The following is a 16,825-nucleotide window of genomic DNA, read 5'->3' as shown; positions in this document are numbered from 1 at the left end:
TGATGCAGGAATAGCTGCCTTTGCTTTTGCAAGTGGGATTTTTCAGGACACAAGAGAATTTTGTCTGAAGGAAGGAAGGAAAGAGTTTTAAAAGATAATGAGGACAAGGGGTGCGGGAAATTACCCCCTACACTTTCAGTCACTGAGGTATTGTGCTCACAACCCCCACTCAAAGCTAATATGAATAAAGTCACACTAGATAAGCTATCTGGGTAATTGTATGTCCGGTGCCAGCGTAGAGAGCAGAGACTGGGTAACTTCAAAGAAAACTGGGAAATTGTCCTTAGGGAAGCTTGTATTTGTGCAGGAAATACTCCTTCACAGTAGTGAAAAATCTAAAACTTGTATTCTGCAGAATTGTTCTGCAGTCGCTGCGTCCTGCGTATACAAAGGTTGTGTCTTGTGAAATAAAAACAAAACCAAACCCACCAAATGCTGTATTATTTAAACTTGCTTTCTCAAATACTCATTTTGTTAATCTTTCCAGACAGCCTTGTGAAGTTTATTTCACGTAAGGCTGTTGTGTATCCTTTCACATTAAAAACTCCCCAGTGGGGAGTGGGAGGGGCTACGTTATGCAGAATAATTTCAGTGCTGGGAGTCAAAATGTGGGTGATTTGTGTGCCTTTTTAATTGGTACCAGAAGTTCTGCATCAGGGCATTAAAACATTTTTGGCTTGTTTTGTATTGTAGAAAATATATTTGTGTTCAAAGGCTAGTGGACAGCACTCCTGTAAAAATAGTTACTTTCTAAGAGGTAGTCTGTCAACCTTTCAGAGGATGTTGCCCACGTCAGAGGCATTATTAAAAATCTAGAAAGCATGCCTTTGCGAGGAAGTATCGCATTAGTTAGTTCTGTAATCTATTTTAGGGCAACTATATTTGAAGAAATGTAAATTAAAGGATAATCTTTTGATTCAGTGAGATGACATTCACACAATACCTGGGCTCAGAGTTGCTAAAATTCACTGACATTGCCGTGTCTGGCTTACTTTGTAAGAATTCTGGGTACTTTGTGTAAGTGGTTTGGATCAAGGTATTGCTGTCATCATTTTCTTCAGCCTGTCTTCCCTCAGTCCACCCTCACAATTTCAGACCCTAATTAATATTAAAAAGAACCTCAGATGTCTCCAACTTAACTGGAGCATATCTGACTTGCTTAAAGCTTCTTATGTGTGTAACTTTTTTCTTTATGTATTGCTCTGTGGTTTATTTAGGAACCGTATTTGTCAGTGTGAGTGGGTAAGGTTTTATTACAAAAAATAACAAAATGCTGGCTAAGTCTCCTACGGATGCTTATGATTCCATAAGTCTGAAACATAAAGGAAACCTGGACAATACACTAATCATATGCAGTTCCTGAGAATTTTCTGTAGAGTTCACAATGTGGTAGGTGCTTTGAATACAAAAGATAGCATCACTCATCGTTTAATTTCACAACTTGAGCATTTTGCTGCTTCCCTATAAAAAGACGTTCAGGTCCTCTTCCTTATTTAAATTAAAAAAAAAAAAAAAGGTGTTAATGAAGTTAGTTGAATAAACTAACAGGTGGTGTGGCGTTTTTTGGTTTGTCGTGTTTTTTGCTTTTTTGTTTTTTCTTTTTTTGTTTCTTTTAAGCAGAATATTTTGCATTCAAATCGGGGTCATAGTAGCAAGAAGAATAAGGGTCTGATGAGCGTGCATGTTGGAGTGTGTTAATTCCTTGTTAGGGATTCAGAAAAGGCACAAAGGGAACACTGATTGTGGTGGAAGGCAAGCCTTGTTCTCTATTATGGCTGTTTCATTAGGGCCTCTGCATGAGGCCTAGCAATCCATTCAATGAGAGAACAAGTCCTTTTAATTTGAGCTCAAGGATCTTGTTTGGCAGGTCAGAAATCGTGCCTTGCAATTCGTAATTAACAAGCCATTAACTAGTCTGTTGTGAGATGCTCGTAATCTTGTCTAATTAAAATGCTATCAAGTTAATTCATAAATGTGGGAAAACTTAATGGTGGAATTTGCCTTTCGTTTTGTTTATAAATTCAGTTGTGAAGAGGAGGAGCTGGCTCTTACAGCGTTTTGATTAAGTTGACGTGCATTTGGTGAATTGTTCGTTAGCACAGCAGCCTTCACCACACGTATTCCACTTTATAGCCTTCGTCTATAGGAATAAAGCCCCACAAAGACAAGACTGCTGCTTGCATTGCTATGCATATTTTAATGGGAATTGCTGAGATTTTTTTTTCCTGTCTCTTTTTTTCTCTCCTTTTTTTAACGACTCATCAAAGAGCAAAACACTTTTGAAGTTCATTCTAGGCTATTCCTATTGGCCTTTTTCCAAATAAAAGAAAAAAAAATGTCAATCAAATGTACTAGAATTTGCAGGGCTAAAATAAGATCCTTTCACTGAATAATTTCTTTCTGTTTGTTTGGTTTTGTTTGGGGGGGGTGGGGCGGGGTTTTTTGTTATTTTTTTTGTTTGTTTTGTTTTGATGGAGTGAAGGCTTTGCATTCCTCCCAGTCTGCTATAGTCAAAGCTCTGTAAATAGGTTTTGAAAAAACCTCCCTGACTCTAAACAAATAGATTTGGAAGTTTGCTATGAACGATAAGGCTATTAGAGCTCGTGTGTTGTGTTACTGTACATTGGGCACAGTTTGTTGTGACTGATTCTAAAAAGGGGTTTAGAGTTGCATTCAGTGTCCCTTATTCATGAAAATCCTGAAACACCATAATCTACACCACAGCAAGGCACAGTTACTCCTGTGCATAAAAGAACTCTACTTAGTAGGTTGAAAAAATAGAGGTAGGCTGGAGAAGATCATGAAATAACTTGGTAAAATCTCAAATCCAAGTACCGTGATGTTTAGAGATTGTCAGAAATTTTTGTTTCTTTAACCCTTGTTTTATGGCAGGTTTAAACAATGAAGAGTACCAAGTGGTCATTGGAAATGATACAACCCATTACATTATTGATGATTTGGATCCAGCAAGCAACTATACCTTCTATATTGTGGCATATATGCCTCTGGGAGCCAGTCAGATGTCAGATCATGTGACTCAGCACACCCTAGAAGATGGTAAGACAAATACCACTCGTTTTAAGCGAGCATTTTTATTTGCACTGAATAGAAATGTGCAATCAAGTGCTAACATCCCCTGAGGATCCAGTGACATCAGTGAGACTTCTGGATACATGCAGTCTTAGACTGAGCTAGCTTATGAAAGGAATGAGAATAAGGTAACATTCTGACAGGACAGCATTATATATTACGTAGTGTCTTTTTTTACACTGAAAGATGTTTCATTAAATCAAGTAAGTAATTGTTCTAGATCTTTGAGAACTTCCTCAGTGCTGAGAATGTGTTGGAAGCCTAGGATTTTGAACTGCACACCCAGTGTGTCTTCTGGAAATTCTGAAGGAAAATTTGGAATAACAATTTGACATACCAAAAAAAAAAAATAAGGTGGTAGTTTTTGATGTGTGTGTGGGGGTGGTGTCTGTGCTTGTTAGTGGAATCTGAGTTTCATAAAAAACATACTGAGTTATTTCTGCGCAGTGGTCTAACTATCCAGAACATCATGTCAACAACAAATTGTTTAGTACATCCCATTGGAACTGATTAACAAATTCTGCCGGTGTTAAGCTTTGGCAGCGCCCACATTGCCCATTCCAGTTATCTGCCTGTCGCTGTGCCAGGAGTTACTATACTACCCTTACACCACGGTTGGTGGAAGGGAATATGCACAGAGTCTTCAGCACTGCAGGGGATTGTCTAGATTCCTAGTTTAAGCTTCTCCATCTAACCTTGACTGTCAGTTTGGCAAAGCAGTAAGGTGCCAATTGCCATCAATTCCTGTTGGCAGCATAAGAGATGAAAATGTTGAGGGCTTTACAGAAAGGACTATACTGTATGAAGTCGACACTGTATACTAAGTCTATGCTGTATGCAGGTGAGAAGTACGAGTAGTGTCAAGCTATTCTTAAAATAAACAAGACTCTACAAAACTTTTTAGATTATTTACTCTTTTTATTACAAGTACCTCATCATAGGTTAAGGTGTTGGATGGGAATTTTACATCTTTTTCCTGCGCTCAATAGCTTTTGTCCTTTACTTTTATAGTTCCCTTGAGAGCTCCTGAAATTAGTTTGACGAGCCGGAGTCCTACAGATATTCTCATCTCTTGGTTGCCCATTCCTGCAAAATACAGGAGAGGTCAGGTGGTCCTGTACCGTCTGTCTTTCCGCCTCAGCACAGAGAGCAAAATCCAAGTTTTGGAGCTTCCAGGGTCTACAGATGAATATCTCCTAGAAGGCCTGAGACCTGACAGTGTCTACTTGGTTCGTATCACTGCTGCAACAAGGATTGGCTGGGGAGAGGCATCTTTGTGGACTTCCCACCGGACTCCAAAAGCTACAAGTGTGAAAGGTAATTGTTATGTTACTGGCACCTTGGAGGTGGGGTCAGTTGCAGGCTTCATCTGAGGGCTACACATTTTTCTGACACGTAGCACAAGAATGTGAAATAGGTTTTCCCATTACATGTTCTTATTCTAATGATCTAGAAAATAGTGCTCTATGTATGATTTTGTGCGTAGTCTGCACAAACTTCTGACTCCTAGAATAATAAATTAAACACAGTTAATAGTTTTAGGATCAAATATTGGTGAGGAGCTAATCTGTTTTGTGCTTTACATGCGACAGTAGGAAGAAAAGCTGTTATTTTTGTGTTGATCTTTGATTCTTGTCGCATGATGGTATTAACATATTTGACACAGTGGCAGGAAACTTTAAATCAAATGTTTTAGCTTGTAGCCTTGTTTCCAATGATAACACAGTTTTCTCCTGTTCTACATGAGTTTAATAAAAAATAAAAAATGAAAATCAAAAAGCATAGTTCTTCAGCGTCAAACCCTTTTCTTCATTTTGGACATTACACAGTGGAGAGGCTGAATTCAAAAATGTCTTTTTCCTGATTTATCATAAATTATGCTTTTAGATTAGCTATAGGGAATCAAACATCCTAATAAAGAAGAATGAACTAGAATGAAAATCTTGAGTGAACTTAGGAGTGAGGGACGACCACATTTTTGCATAGATTTTTTTTCTCAAATACCATATTAATAATGATAAGTATATTTCTCTAAAACCAGCACCAAAGTCGCCTGAGCTGCGCTTGGAGCCAATGAACTGTACAACCATTACAGTACAGTGGCAGCAGGACTCTGAGGACACTGCAGCTATCCAAGGGTACAAGCTGTATTATAAGGAGGAGGGCCAACAGGAAAACGGACCAATTCTCTTGGATGCCAGTGATCTGGAGTATACTGTCAGTGGTTTAGGTGAGTGTATAAAATACTCCTTAACTGTTCTGGAAGACAACAAAACCAAGGGATGTCCTAGGGATCTTAAATGTTCAGACATGTAAGGCAACAGTGTTAGGTATGGCCGTGTATTTTCCCAGCAGTAAGGTTTGCAAGCTTGGGTTATGCTGCTGGTGGAATAATCCTATCCCTAAATATATGCTGCACAGTGCTTGGATATTGAGGTCTTGTAAATCTTGTATAAGTTGGAAGAAAAAATACCAAAGATTTTTGTCTGGTGTTCCTAGCTTATGTCTCTGTTATTTGTAGCCTTTTTCACACCTACACTGCTCTACAGGCACTGTTTGTCATTGCAGAATTGCTGTAGGACGCACTACTGTACATCCTTGAAAATTTTACTGGGATACTGCAGTAAAAATGAACTACAATTATCTTAAAATATTAATGGGATAGTAACATGCATGGTGTGGTAGTTAGTAGTCCCTCTGAATGTTATTTCTTTTATATATATTTTTTAAGTGGTACTAGTAAATATTTGCAGGACTGAACACAAAGATTAGAGTACAGAGCTTTCTGAGTCCCACTGGAGTCTTTCCATCGATCATCAGGCTCTGTTTCCTTCTGTAGCTCTTGCCAAGTGTATCAGTACAGATGTCTTGATATCACCCTTAGTTAGAAGGTGCTTCTGTTTGTATATAAAAAAAAAAAAGAGACTTTTTTTAATAAAATATATGATCTATAATATAATCAGGAAATGTATTATAGGACTTGACACTTAGTATTTGAAATGTGTTGAGATAGTTTATTAGGGGTAGTGTGGAGAATTAATCTTTACTAAATTATCAGAATTGACCTGCAGTCTTAACTAGGTCAAATGGCCTCTTGACCATGCTTAGATAATTCTCATCTGCTGCATACAGTCGAGATACTATTTTAGGGGAGAGCATTCTGGTCTGTTAACTGGACAACTGACCATCTGTGACCATTCCTAGCCAGAGCATCTGTCAGCAGCTGACTGTTTAACCGAGCTGTGAGACAAAAGAGCAGTGGGTTGGAAGGATGTGGTGTCTGTGTCCTAGGACATAAATACATTTTTTGGTCTTCTTGTTATGCAGTTACTAAACAATAATTTCACACAGGCAAACTCATTAACTGTGTGGCACCCTTCCCCCCCCCAAAAAAAAAAAAAAAAAGTGAATTTTCTCAGTATACTAATTTTCCTCAGATTACAATATAGTTTTAAAGAATTCTGTATGTTTTTATTGGGTTTCCCTTCTAAGCACATAGAGGAGAAAACGAAAGCAAAGTGAGTTTGGGAAACAATGACATTCGCATTGGTGATTGGTAGCATTGATGATGTAACTACTGTAAATGACTTTCAAATGGTTACAGGACTCCTGATGGAAAGATAAGGATGATAAATCAGAATCAGCAATGTCACTGAAACCTATTTTACACTGCCTGAACATAAAATACATCAATAAGAATATTATGCCACATTTTAATCTCTTGTTGGTTCCTACCGTATGTTTTTGAAAAGTGATCACTTACTCCAATGTTATGTCTCCCCAGTTATTTCTGTGTATTTTTTAACTGGGTTATTTAGCATGATAGTCACCATGTAAATAGAATTAAATGATCTGATCAGTGTCAGGGCTGCCTTTCTCAAAATAAGTATTCACAGTTTCACGTATACATTTGTTTGTGTTAAAGGTCTTGGCATTTATTTTTCAATAGCAGGCCATTTCCCAGACAAGTGTAAAATTCCATTATCACTTGAATTTGCCACAGGAACAGACTCCTGAGTGCATACCATGCATTTTTGCCTCTATTTTTAATTATTCCTTTGCTTCTTCCTGCTCTAGAAAGTTCTGACTCTTTACTTAGCAGCAAGTCTTTCGTTACGAGACTTGATGAATCTGCTGTTACAGGTTCTGTTTTGATAATGTTTCAGAATGTGTGTTCAGAAGTTGAAGTGAATTTGGTTGGTGGAAGGGTTTGTTTGGGAAACTTCTTTCCGTGGCTTCAAAAGTCAAAGGGAGTGTCCAGAGAAGGTCATTTCCCACTTTTCAATGTCTTCAGATCAATTTTTCTTAAGGAATTTTAAGCATGTGCATATATATCCCTGCCTCAGGATCACCAGTAATCACTGTTGCACTAGGTATTTATTTGCCTGCCACAGCTCACTGCACAGCCAAATATATGTCCATTAGGAGGGTAGAGCCTATACAAGACGAGCAGTGGCTCTGAAGAACCCATTTTAGGCTTATTTGGTTTATTGGAGCCAGGAACTCTTTATAACTATGTGGCACGACTGATGGGAACCTCCTTCTGCAACCTGCATCTAGAGAGATGAAAATCATGCAGCTTCTTGCTTATCAGACTCAAGAAAATGTGATCCATGATGATGCTGCAACACAAGAACACAGTTCTTAAAGCTGCCTGGAATTAATTATAATTAAAGAAAAATAATAGTTCTTATGCTAGTAGCAGCAATAGTTTTACTAATTAAATGGATGCCTCTGGTGATGGGGGAATGCAACGTGTTCTTGTGCCATTAGTGCCTTTTACACTTGGAGTGAGGGAGGGAAGGAAGAATTCACTCTGCAAATTCATTCTTCTTTAGTTGCTCACTGAGAGCTCTACCACCTTGTGTGATGTAGTTACAGTGAGGGTTTCAGAAAGTTGCTCTTAGGTGACAAAGCCAACGCAGGGTCTCACTGAATGCATGCAGACCAGGAGGCAAGCAGGTTGTGGCAGAAATGTGTACACCCAAGGTGCTCTCTTGTTTCTGTTGCATACAAGATATCACGCAAAATAACCGTTTTCAGACAGAAACACCTTAGGGGATGGAAAAACTGGTCTGTTAGCTTTGAAAACACCTTGAGCATGGGAGCACACATACCTGGGCCTTGCCCTGGCGCAGGGCCGTCCCCAGGAGAGCCTGTGGAGCGGAGCATCCATGCTGGGCACCGCAGCCCCCCAGGAGCTCCCCGGGCGGGGGCACTTGCAGGCTGCAGGGGCTGGCCAGGGCTTGCCAGGTGACTGGAGGACCATGAAATGGAGCCCAGCTGTTTCTTTTATATATATGTGTGGGTATGTTTTATATATACACATATACACACACACACACACACATACATACATATGTGTATGTATAAATATAATAATAATAATTGTTTGGTGGTTTCTGTGAGGCTTGGAGAGCCTGCAAGTCTTCTGTCTGCGAAAGCTGCTTCTATGCTGACCGGGGTTACCTGAAGGTGTGTGGCATGAGGGATGTCACAATCCCTTGCTGCTTCTCCTGGTACTCCAGTTTTACATAATCTACTGGTGTCCTCCTACTCAGTCCAGTTCCTCTGGAAAAATACTTATGTAGTGACAGACTCATTTATGCAATATACTCCGTGTTATCAAAAAGTTGAGTAGTGATCAGCAGAACTTCCTTGCTTCCCTGAAACTCTTCTTTGTCCTACCCTTTTCTAGTTACAGAGAGGAGAAATGAGGAAAAGTGTATTTCACCCCTCACTTGGACAAAATATCTAAGTGCTTTTGTGAAGAATTTGTCAAAGTCTGTATGATGCAAAGACATGTTTTGTGACCCTGCATAACACTCTGCTCTAAACACAGGGGGCTTGTGCAGAAGAATTAACAAGTTCCCTACTACATTTACCATTCCCCCAGAGATTTGGCCTTCAGTTGTTTAATTTCCCCTGGATCTATTTATATTGCTTTATAACCATGATTGTAGCTAAGTTTTAATCAAGAGCAGCAAAAACAAGGTCAATCTACAATCTATAGAAATGGAATAAAGATATAAAAGAAGAGTCAGCACAAAGAATTACTCCAACTGAACTGTCAGATGCATGTCACCCAAGTGCCTTTTGAAGTAATTTCACAGAAGTGCTTATGAAGTTTCATAAAGCAGTTGATATAATGGTCTGATATGACATAGTGCTTTGATTTTTTTTCTCTCCCAAACATATTGCGGGTGTATGCATGAGGAAGTGTACATCTTAAAATCTTTAGCTTTAATGCCATCTTTCTCATTAAGAGCTGCAAATGTTGTAATATGGAGAAGGAATATTCTAAGAGCATTGTCTATTTTTTCATTTCAGATCATGACTATTGGTGTGTCAAGATAGCTATTTCTGGTAGCTAGGGCTGTGTAATTTCAGTTTGATCCCAGGTTTTGTTTGTGTCAAAACGTAGCCTTGCATATTTGTATCTGAAAATTTTGGGATATCCAAAATTGCATATGTGGGAATTGATATTACTGTATGGTTATAAGTTACTGTGAAAATTTAGCTTGGGATTCACATACAAATTTCAAGCAACCAAGCATTTGGATGTTTTACTGAAATGATGTGAAAAAACCTACAACTTCAGCATTTTTTTTTTTAATTCAGTTAATTATGCTCAAATTCAATTTGATAAAGTATTTTCTAGTATTGCAGGTCTTTATTTTTGCTTGAGATACTCTATGTCAAGTCAGACATTCACATTGCACAAGTTGCAGCAGTCTTTAAAAATAAATAAAGAAAAATCAGAAATGATGTCAGTTCTTAATAAAGAACAACTAAAAGCTCGTTTTTTGTTTTGCTTACAATAGCAGATGAGAGTCCTGTGTGCTGTGTATGCTGTAGCCATTATACCTACATGGTTGCGTAGTGAAAAGTGTCTAATAGCTCAGTAGGTGACCAGGACAAATATTATCATTTATTACCACTGTTTACAGCTGGGTCAGTCCAGTGTTTACTCACACTGATTACATCCTTAAACTAAACCTCTTATCTGTCAATTCTCCTGATTGTGTGTAACAGGCTTGCTACTACAACTTATCAGCTAAAACATGAGGGATTTGCTGAGCAAGGGGAGGAGGAATTGGTTGAATTGCATAGTAATAAACCCCAAAGAAGTAGGTTGGGTGTGCTTAAAGCAGCCTTTTCCTCAGCTGTGGCCTCTTACTCTTTTGCAGACGTGGCAGTTTGTGTATTTGTATTTAACAGTCCCAAACTCTTGGGCTAGTCCTGGTATGATATGTTTCTACTACACGTCAATAAACAAGAGGCACATTCCTTGCTTCATAGTCATGAAAGGCAGACCTGTCACCACTTTAAATGAGCCTGCCTTCCAAAGGCAGACATGGCATATCTGCATATCATTTTTTCCTTGTTTCTTTTTTCTGGATTTAGAAGGGGCAGGGGAGAAACCCTTATGATTAAAAGACGCAAAGGTGGGCGGGGGGCTTTGCTACACTGGAAGTCGTTTTCACCTGTAAAGTATCAGAGCCAGTGCTGCTTTGATTAGCTTTTGTACCTTTTATGTACAGAGCTATATTGCATTTACGGGCTGTAAGTGTAAATAGTGATTATTTATTTATTTATTTATTTATTTTTCCTGTTCTGTGGTTGGTATTTACAAACTGGTGCATTATATTTTGTTTCAAATGTCAGTCAGTGCTAGCAGTTTCTCTAGCTAGATTTGTAGCAGGGAGTTCCTTTTGATTCAGGTTTATTCTTGGATGTGTGAAAACTAGGCTGGGTGCCAGGGGCAGGCAAGGAGTGAAACCTTTGTCTTGTGCAGCATTTTTGACTAAGTAATTGTTGGTCTGTGCGCAGCGTGGTGTGTGCCAGGACAAGGCGGTTTGGGAGCAGCAGGAGGCTGCTTTAGAGCAAATTCACTGAGATGAGGTGCCCAGACAAACAGATTCACAGACTGACCCGCTTCCTTAAATTCCTGCCTCTCTTATGGAAGAAAAATAAACTGCTCTGTTCAGATGAAAAATCGATTCACTCGGGTTATAAATTGAATTTTTACCAAGCAAAACTGAAGCTCGCTTTTACTGTATGTCCCTTTGTTGGAGCTTATTGGCATGGCATCCATTACAACAACTGTGTGTCTGGCTCCACTTTATTTAAGCACTCCTAGAGATGACGGAGTGGGAATCCTGGATAAATATCAGCTTGTTTTTGAGCAGATTTGCTCAAGAGAGGCCAGTTAACTATCAGCTGCTAATGCTGCATACTTATTGTGCAGTTCAAGTGCCACATCTATAAAAATGTAGTGCCTGCCTTCCTGTGCAGTTCTGTGGTTATATTCCTCTTGCACTGCGCTCTGTCACGTTTGTCTCATAATTACATACTTTCAGCTTAATTTTTGTTCTCAGAAAAAGAGATTACTTCTGACACTACAACCTTTATTAAATAAATTTGATTTATTGGCTCTTTTTGTTTTTTTGTTTTTTTTTTTTTTTTTTAGATTACTTCATAAGAACATCTGCCTGCGTTGTTTTTGAAAATAAATGTTATTTCCACACAGTTGATTTGTAATGGAAAGCTTTCATTAATGTTTAGTGTATTTGACAATATGAAATTACACCACCAAGTCTCTCAATAGTTTACTGATTTAGACAGCAGTCAAACTTAATGGGTGCTGAAATACTGAAATCTGTAAAATCTACATTAGCAGCATAACTGTTTAGGTGTCGATTAAAGTGTTACATACGACAAAACAGGGCAAACACTCATTAAGAGAAATCTCTGGGCTTCTATGAGTTAAATGTAGTCATGAAATAGTTTTAAAACTGATGGAGAATTATTTGTCTACATGGTAAGATTGATTTGGGGTCAGAAAGATGTACTCTTGCTCTCTTAGATGGTTAAGATCTTTCAGAAACTGGTAGATTCTGCGTTGGAAGGATTGCCTAGCATTTTTTTAATGTAACCTTCTCAAATGTGCTCCCTGAACTACTCTGTTTGAATCCATTTATCTGGGAAAATAGTCCTGACATCCTCATTTGAACATGCCTTGACTTTTGCAGTGATTCATTTTTAACTTCCTAAGTTAGTCGCACTTTAAAGGGGAGGGACAGGGTGAGGGAAGAAATAGCCAAGTGAAGATTGAAGAGTGAATGTACTGTACTTCAAAAAACAAAAGAGAGTGTTAAGACCAGTTAAGCCTGGCTCTCTAAAGAGATAGTGGGAGCTGTCAGGGTGAAGGAAGTTTCATTGTTGCATGGGACGATGCCTTGCAACAATTTTATAGATTAAAAACATCAAGGCTTTACTAAGACAACATCAGAGATTATCTTCCATGGGCCTGCTCCAGTAGCTTGGAAGGTTATTGGCTGTATTTTGGGAAGACTCTCCCTTTATCAGCTGTCCCTGACACTGAGTTGGGTGCAGTTGTTTTCACTCGGGACATCAGACTAATTATTTTGCACATCACACTAATTGTGTTGCAACTCTAAGAACTGGAATCAAGGGGGCTGGGCAAAGCACTGAAAATTGGAGGGGATGTGATTTGCAATCAGGCAAGAGAATGTGCCAGCTTCTAGTACAGCAACTGTATGTCTTCTTCAAAGTATTTCAAAGGAAAGTTTTCTGTGGTGGTAAAGGAAAATGCTTGCAGGAAATGCTCTCTGCTGCTCTGTGCTCTTGGGCTAGAAATTCCACCATTTAAAGCTAACCCTGTGTGGGAATTCAGTTGGGAAATTGTGTCACGTTGATTGAGTAACAGTTAGGATGTATGCAAATAGTGTTTCATTGTTCATTTGCTTGAGCTGAAGGTTAAAATTTGCTTGATGAAAAGGACACGCTGATCACTATTTGAAGTAATTTACAATTTTCTTGATGTAAAGAAAAACTCCCAAATTTGCTTTTGAAATGTTTTAACTATTACAACCAATATGTAATAACATATTTTTAATAGATATATTTTTAAATGTTACCAATAAATAAAGAGTAATTTATTGGAATTGGAAAATACAGTTTTAAAGGAAAAGAGCAAGCAGGTAAAATGGCAGGCGTGATCCGATAATTGCTTATGTTTCTTAAAAAAACAAACAAACAAACAAACCACCACCAACAAAAAACCCACCCAACTATGTCCGTTATGTTATACAACCTATCTTTTTAGATCTAAACGGAACTTTAAATACGGTAGTTTTTCTTTTTCTTAAGTGGGAGGATTTGTCTCTGGGAGACAGCATTATTTAATTTGCTATTTATTGGACTTCATTAGTAAAATACTTAAGTCCTGGATTGCAAAGAAACTGCTCCTTGGAGAAGGCTTAGAGAAAACTCCTGTTATAGGAAATTAAATCAACATTGTCCATTAATCATACTGCATGTCAACCCCCAGACCTTGCTTGATTGTTCTTGGTGAATGTGAGGAACCATTAGATGTGTGAGGTCCTTAAAGGTCTGAGTAAGTCAAAGGGGAAGAGTTTAAAAAAATGCCACCATTAGCACATGAAAGAGACTTCAGAGTGGACAGAAGAAAACATTTGCTGTACAGGGCTAGTTACATTTCTTATTTTTTTTTCCTCTGCGTTTTTTTTTTTTTTTAATTATTATTATTGTTATTTTATTCCTTTGTTTAGCAAAAATTCAGATGTTGTGCTTGAAATGTTAACTTTATTTTCTCCTGATTTTTTTTCTTTAACTTCTTTTTGGGATTATGTCACTGCTTTTGATAAAGTTGTATGGGAAAGTTAACAGTGGGGTTTCTTTATGAAATCTGTGTTAGTGATAAATAAGTGCACTTCTAAAGCTGAGCTAATGTGCTTTCTGGTAACTTTCCTGCCCAGAGTAACACCTTGGTTAGAGTGTATTTGCCATGGCATTACTGCTAATAGAAGCGTTTTTCTATTTTGGGAAATGATGCAGTTGTGGAAAAGCCAATGTTTTTTCAGGCTGTCTGGAGTCATGCTTTTGTGGCAAATGAAGAGCGGGTATGTGGGAAGTGGGGGGGAAAAAAGCAATCTTGTGTTGGAAGATGAAGCTTTTGCTCTGAAGCTTTTCTTCCAGACCTCTTCTCCTACATAAAAAAAAAAAAAAAAAAAAAAAAAAAAGTTTAGTAGAAATAAGTTTTGCATTAGAAAGCATATTTCAGCATTTATACCCGCTTCCACAGTATTATTGCCATTCTTGTAGCTGAATGTTGTACCTTGACTCAAGCTGGTTATAATTACAAAATCAAGACATTTGCTACTGCACGTTTTTGTAGAAGCTATGACAGGGGAATATTTTTTTCATCCAGTTTGGTAGATCAATTGAAGACTTGGATTTTCTGTCTGTTCCGTGCAACCACTTATGCATGTAGTGGGTCTTTGTGCAACTGCCATATTATATATTCAGACAAGGGAGCAGACGTAAAATATTGTTTAGAAATACATCTCAAAAATGTGGTCTGCACACCAGATACCAGAGCTTTCTAGAAAGGCGGTGGAATTGGAAATGCTGAGGAGCAGCAGGGCCGATGGTAGGAGGATGTGTAAGGGGGAAGAGAGGCAGATAGGTGAGTGTTGTGCTTCTTTGCCTCGTGCCTGTTTGCCCATCAGTTCCCACCTTATCCTTCCCATGTTTAAGACATGGGAAGAAGTGTGCTCGCACCCTGTTGCCTGGCTCTGTATCTATGTGTCTATATTTGCAAGTTTGTGTACAAGATGCTAGGGGGAAAATGGGATATCTACTGGCTGCCTGACCTGGCTCCGTGTCTTAGTCTAGCCCAGCACTTGTTCATCAAAAATACACATCCTACTGTATCGGTCTTTTCGTATTACTTTTCATTTTCATGGTACTTGCTAATGTTGGCCTAACCTAGGCTTTGCTTTCCTCCGTGTCTTCTAGTCTTCACCTTGCTGCTCATGCCCTGCCTTTATCTAACTTTTCTCCCATCAGCCCTAGCACCTTAGTAGCAACAACCACATGCTTTGGAAAACCCATAGCTGTAGTGCTCCCTGTCAGTTATTTGTGCTGAAACATAAGGAAGAGAAAGGCTGTTTTGGTGGAGTTGGAGCAGGTACTGATGCTTTAAACTGAATGTGGCACGATATTCCTCAAAGCAGTGCCAGAACTGACCCGTACGTTTCCAGATTGCTGGCTTTGCATTCAGTCTATTGTATAACAGCTCCCCCTTGAGGGAAATGTCTTTTACTAATAATCCATGACATAGCTGTTCCATCCATCAGGGTTTTGTGTGGATGGGTTTGGGGTTCACGCTTTCTCCGAACTGTATAAAATGAAGGAGATTCCCAGGGACCACGCTGCATCCCACCCAGCTGGCCACAGCTGGCAGTACCAAGGGGGTTCTGCCTGCTATGCCGCCTGGGCGGTCACTTCGTTCTCTGAGCTCATCAGAACGCAGTTTGGAGCCCGACAAAGTAGCAAAAACTCTTTTGGAAGAAAATACCCCGTGTTCCTCATGTACCTGTCTGTGCTGCCACCCTCTGCTTGCGCTAACATTTGTGTGGTTGCACAAGGACAGGAAGGGAAGTTGTCCTGCGTGAAAACTCAGCAAGGGGAGGTTGTGGCAGGAGTGAGTGCCCGAAGGGTGAGGGGAAGCAGGCTGGCTCCTTTCAGCAGCATCGTTGGCTAATGTTGCTTTAAAATGCTCATCAAACTGCAGGCTCAATTTAGCTTTTATAAAACTGAATTAATGATGGGAAAACCTTTTAATTGTGCAAAGGAGGATAGCTAGCTAAGAGTTAAGTAGCTTTGTGTTTATTTTACTGAAGTAATCAATCAGCCAGACTGCTTTCTATTTTCCAAGTATTGTATAAACCTCATATGCAGAGGAATTACATCAAGATTGTTTTGTTCTCCCCTTTTCAATCAAGAAAGCAATATAGCTTGGATTTAAATTTTGAACGGGTTAAGAAAGATAACAAAAGTAACCTTGTTTATGAGCAGTCTCCCAGTCTTTCATTTACTACCTTTCAGCTTGTTAATGCAGTGTTTGACATGTATTCAATACTTGTTCCTCACAAAACTAACTAATTAAAAAATATAGCAGGTATGGTGAAAGATTTAAATTACAGCTGGTTTGTGGTCAAACATTTTGACAATTACTTTGCTTCCAATGAGAAGTGACTTTGTTTGGAAAAAAAATCAAGAAAGAAAAACATTTTTAAGGCCAAATTCCTGTATATATAATTACAGAAAATACCTAAAATGTATAAAAGCATCCTTGGAAAAAGGGACACAATCTGTGGAAATTCTGTTCCAGGTCCTGTGAGGATGCAATTTACTTTTCCATGTTGTTATTGCTATTCTGAGCATCCTTTAAAGTACAGTAACACTTACCTATAGTAAGTAGTATTTACATTCAAACATTTTATAATCCATTTCCAAGTGGGAAAAATACATGTACTTTTTTTTTTCCTTCACAAAACATCACAAAGTATAAAGAAATAGTAGGGCTATGTTTTCAGCCAGAAGAGCAAAAAAAAATTTCAGAAGTTGTAGGAAGCCTGAAAATTTTCAGGCTACTCTTCTTGTTCAAACATTTCTTTGCACAGACAGCAAACAACATTTTGTAGGAGGGTAGTAGTACTCAGAACACAGTTCAAAAAATTACTCTTTACTAAAGCATTTGAGCTTTTGAGAATATTAGGGTGAAATTCACCATGTGCATGAGCAGGTAGACCCTTTCTTTCTACACCACCTGCAAGGGCAGTCTGTGGTGCTCTCAGGAAGACTGATCCAGAGGTTTGGTCTTAATTAAGTAGTCTTCAAA

General features: G+C 38.7%; 1 protein-coding gene across 1 annotated transcript in view; it reads left to right on the top strand.

Moving 5' to 3' along the window:
* PRTG (protogenin) overlaps window positions 1-16,825 on the top strand; it is a gene marked incomplete at both ends in the record, with an annotated part of 78,950 nt that overhangs the window by 38,907 nt on the left and 23,218 nt on the right. The window contains 3 exons of the mRNA XM_084293652.1: window positions 2,893-3,057; window positions 4,102-4,407; window positions 5,132-5,320. Coding sequence (XP_084149778.1) covers window positions 2,893-3,057; window positions 4,102-4,407; window positions 5,132-5,320 — 660 coding nt within the window. The remainder of the gene's footprint in view (window positions 1-2,892; window positions 3,058-4,101; window positions 4,408-5,131; window positions 5,321-16,825) is intronic.

This window comes from Netta rufina (genome assembly GCF_964035555.1).
Source record: "Netta rufina genome assembly, chromosome: 11".
NCBI classification, from domain to species: Eukaryota; Metazoa; Chordata; class Aves; order Anseriformes; family Anatidae; genus Netta; species Netta rufina.
Note: the sequence above shows the minus strand (reverse complement) of the source record. Positions and strands in the feature narration are given on the sequence as shown.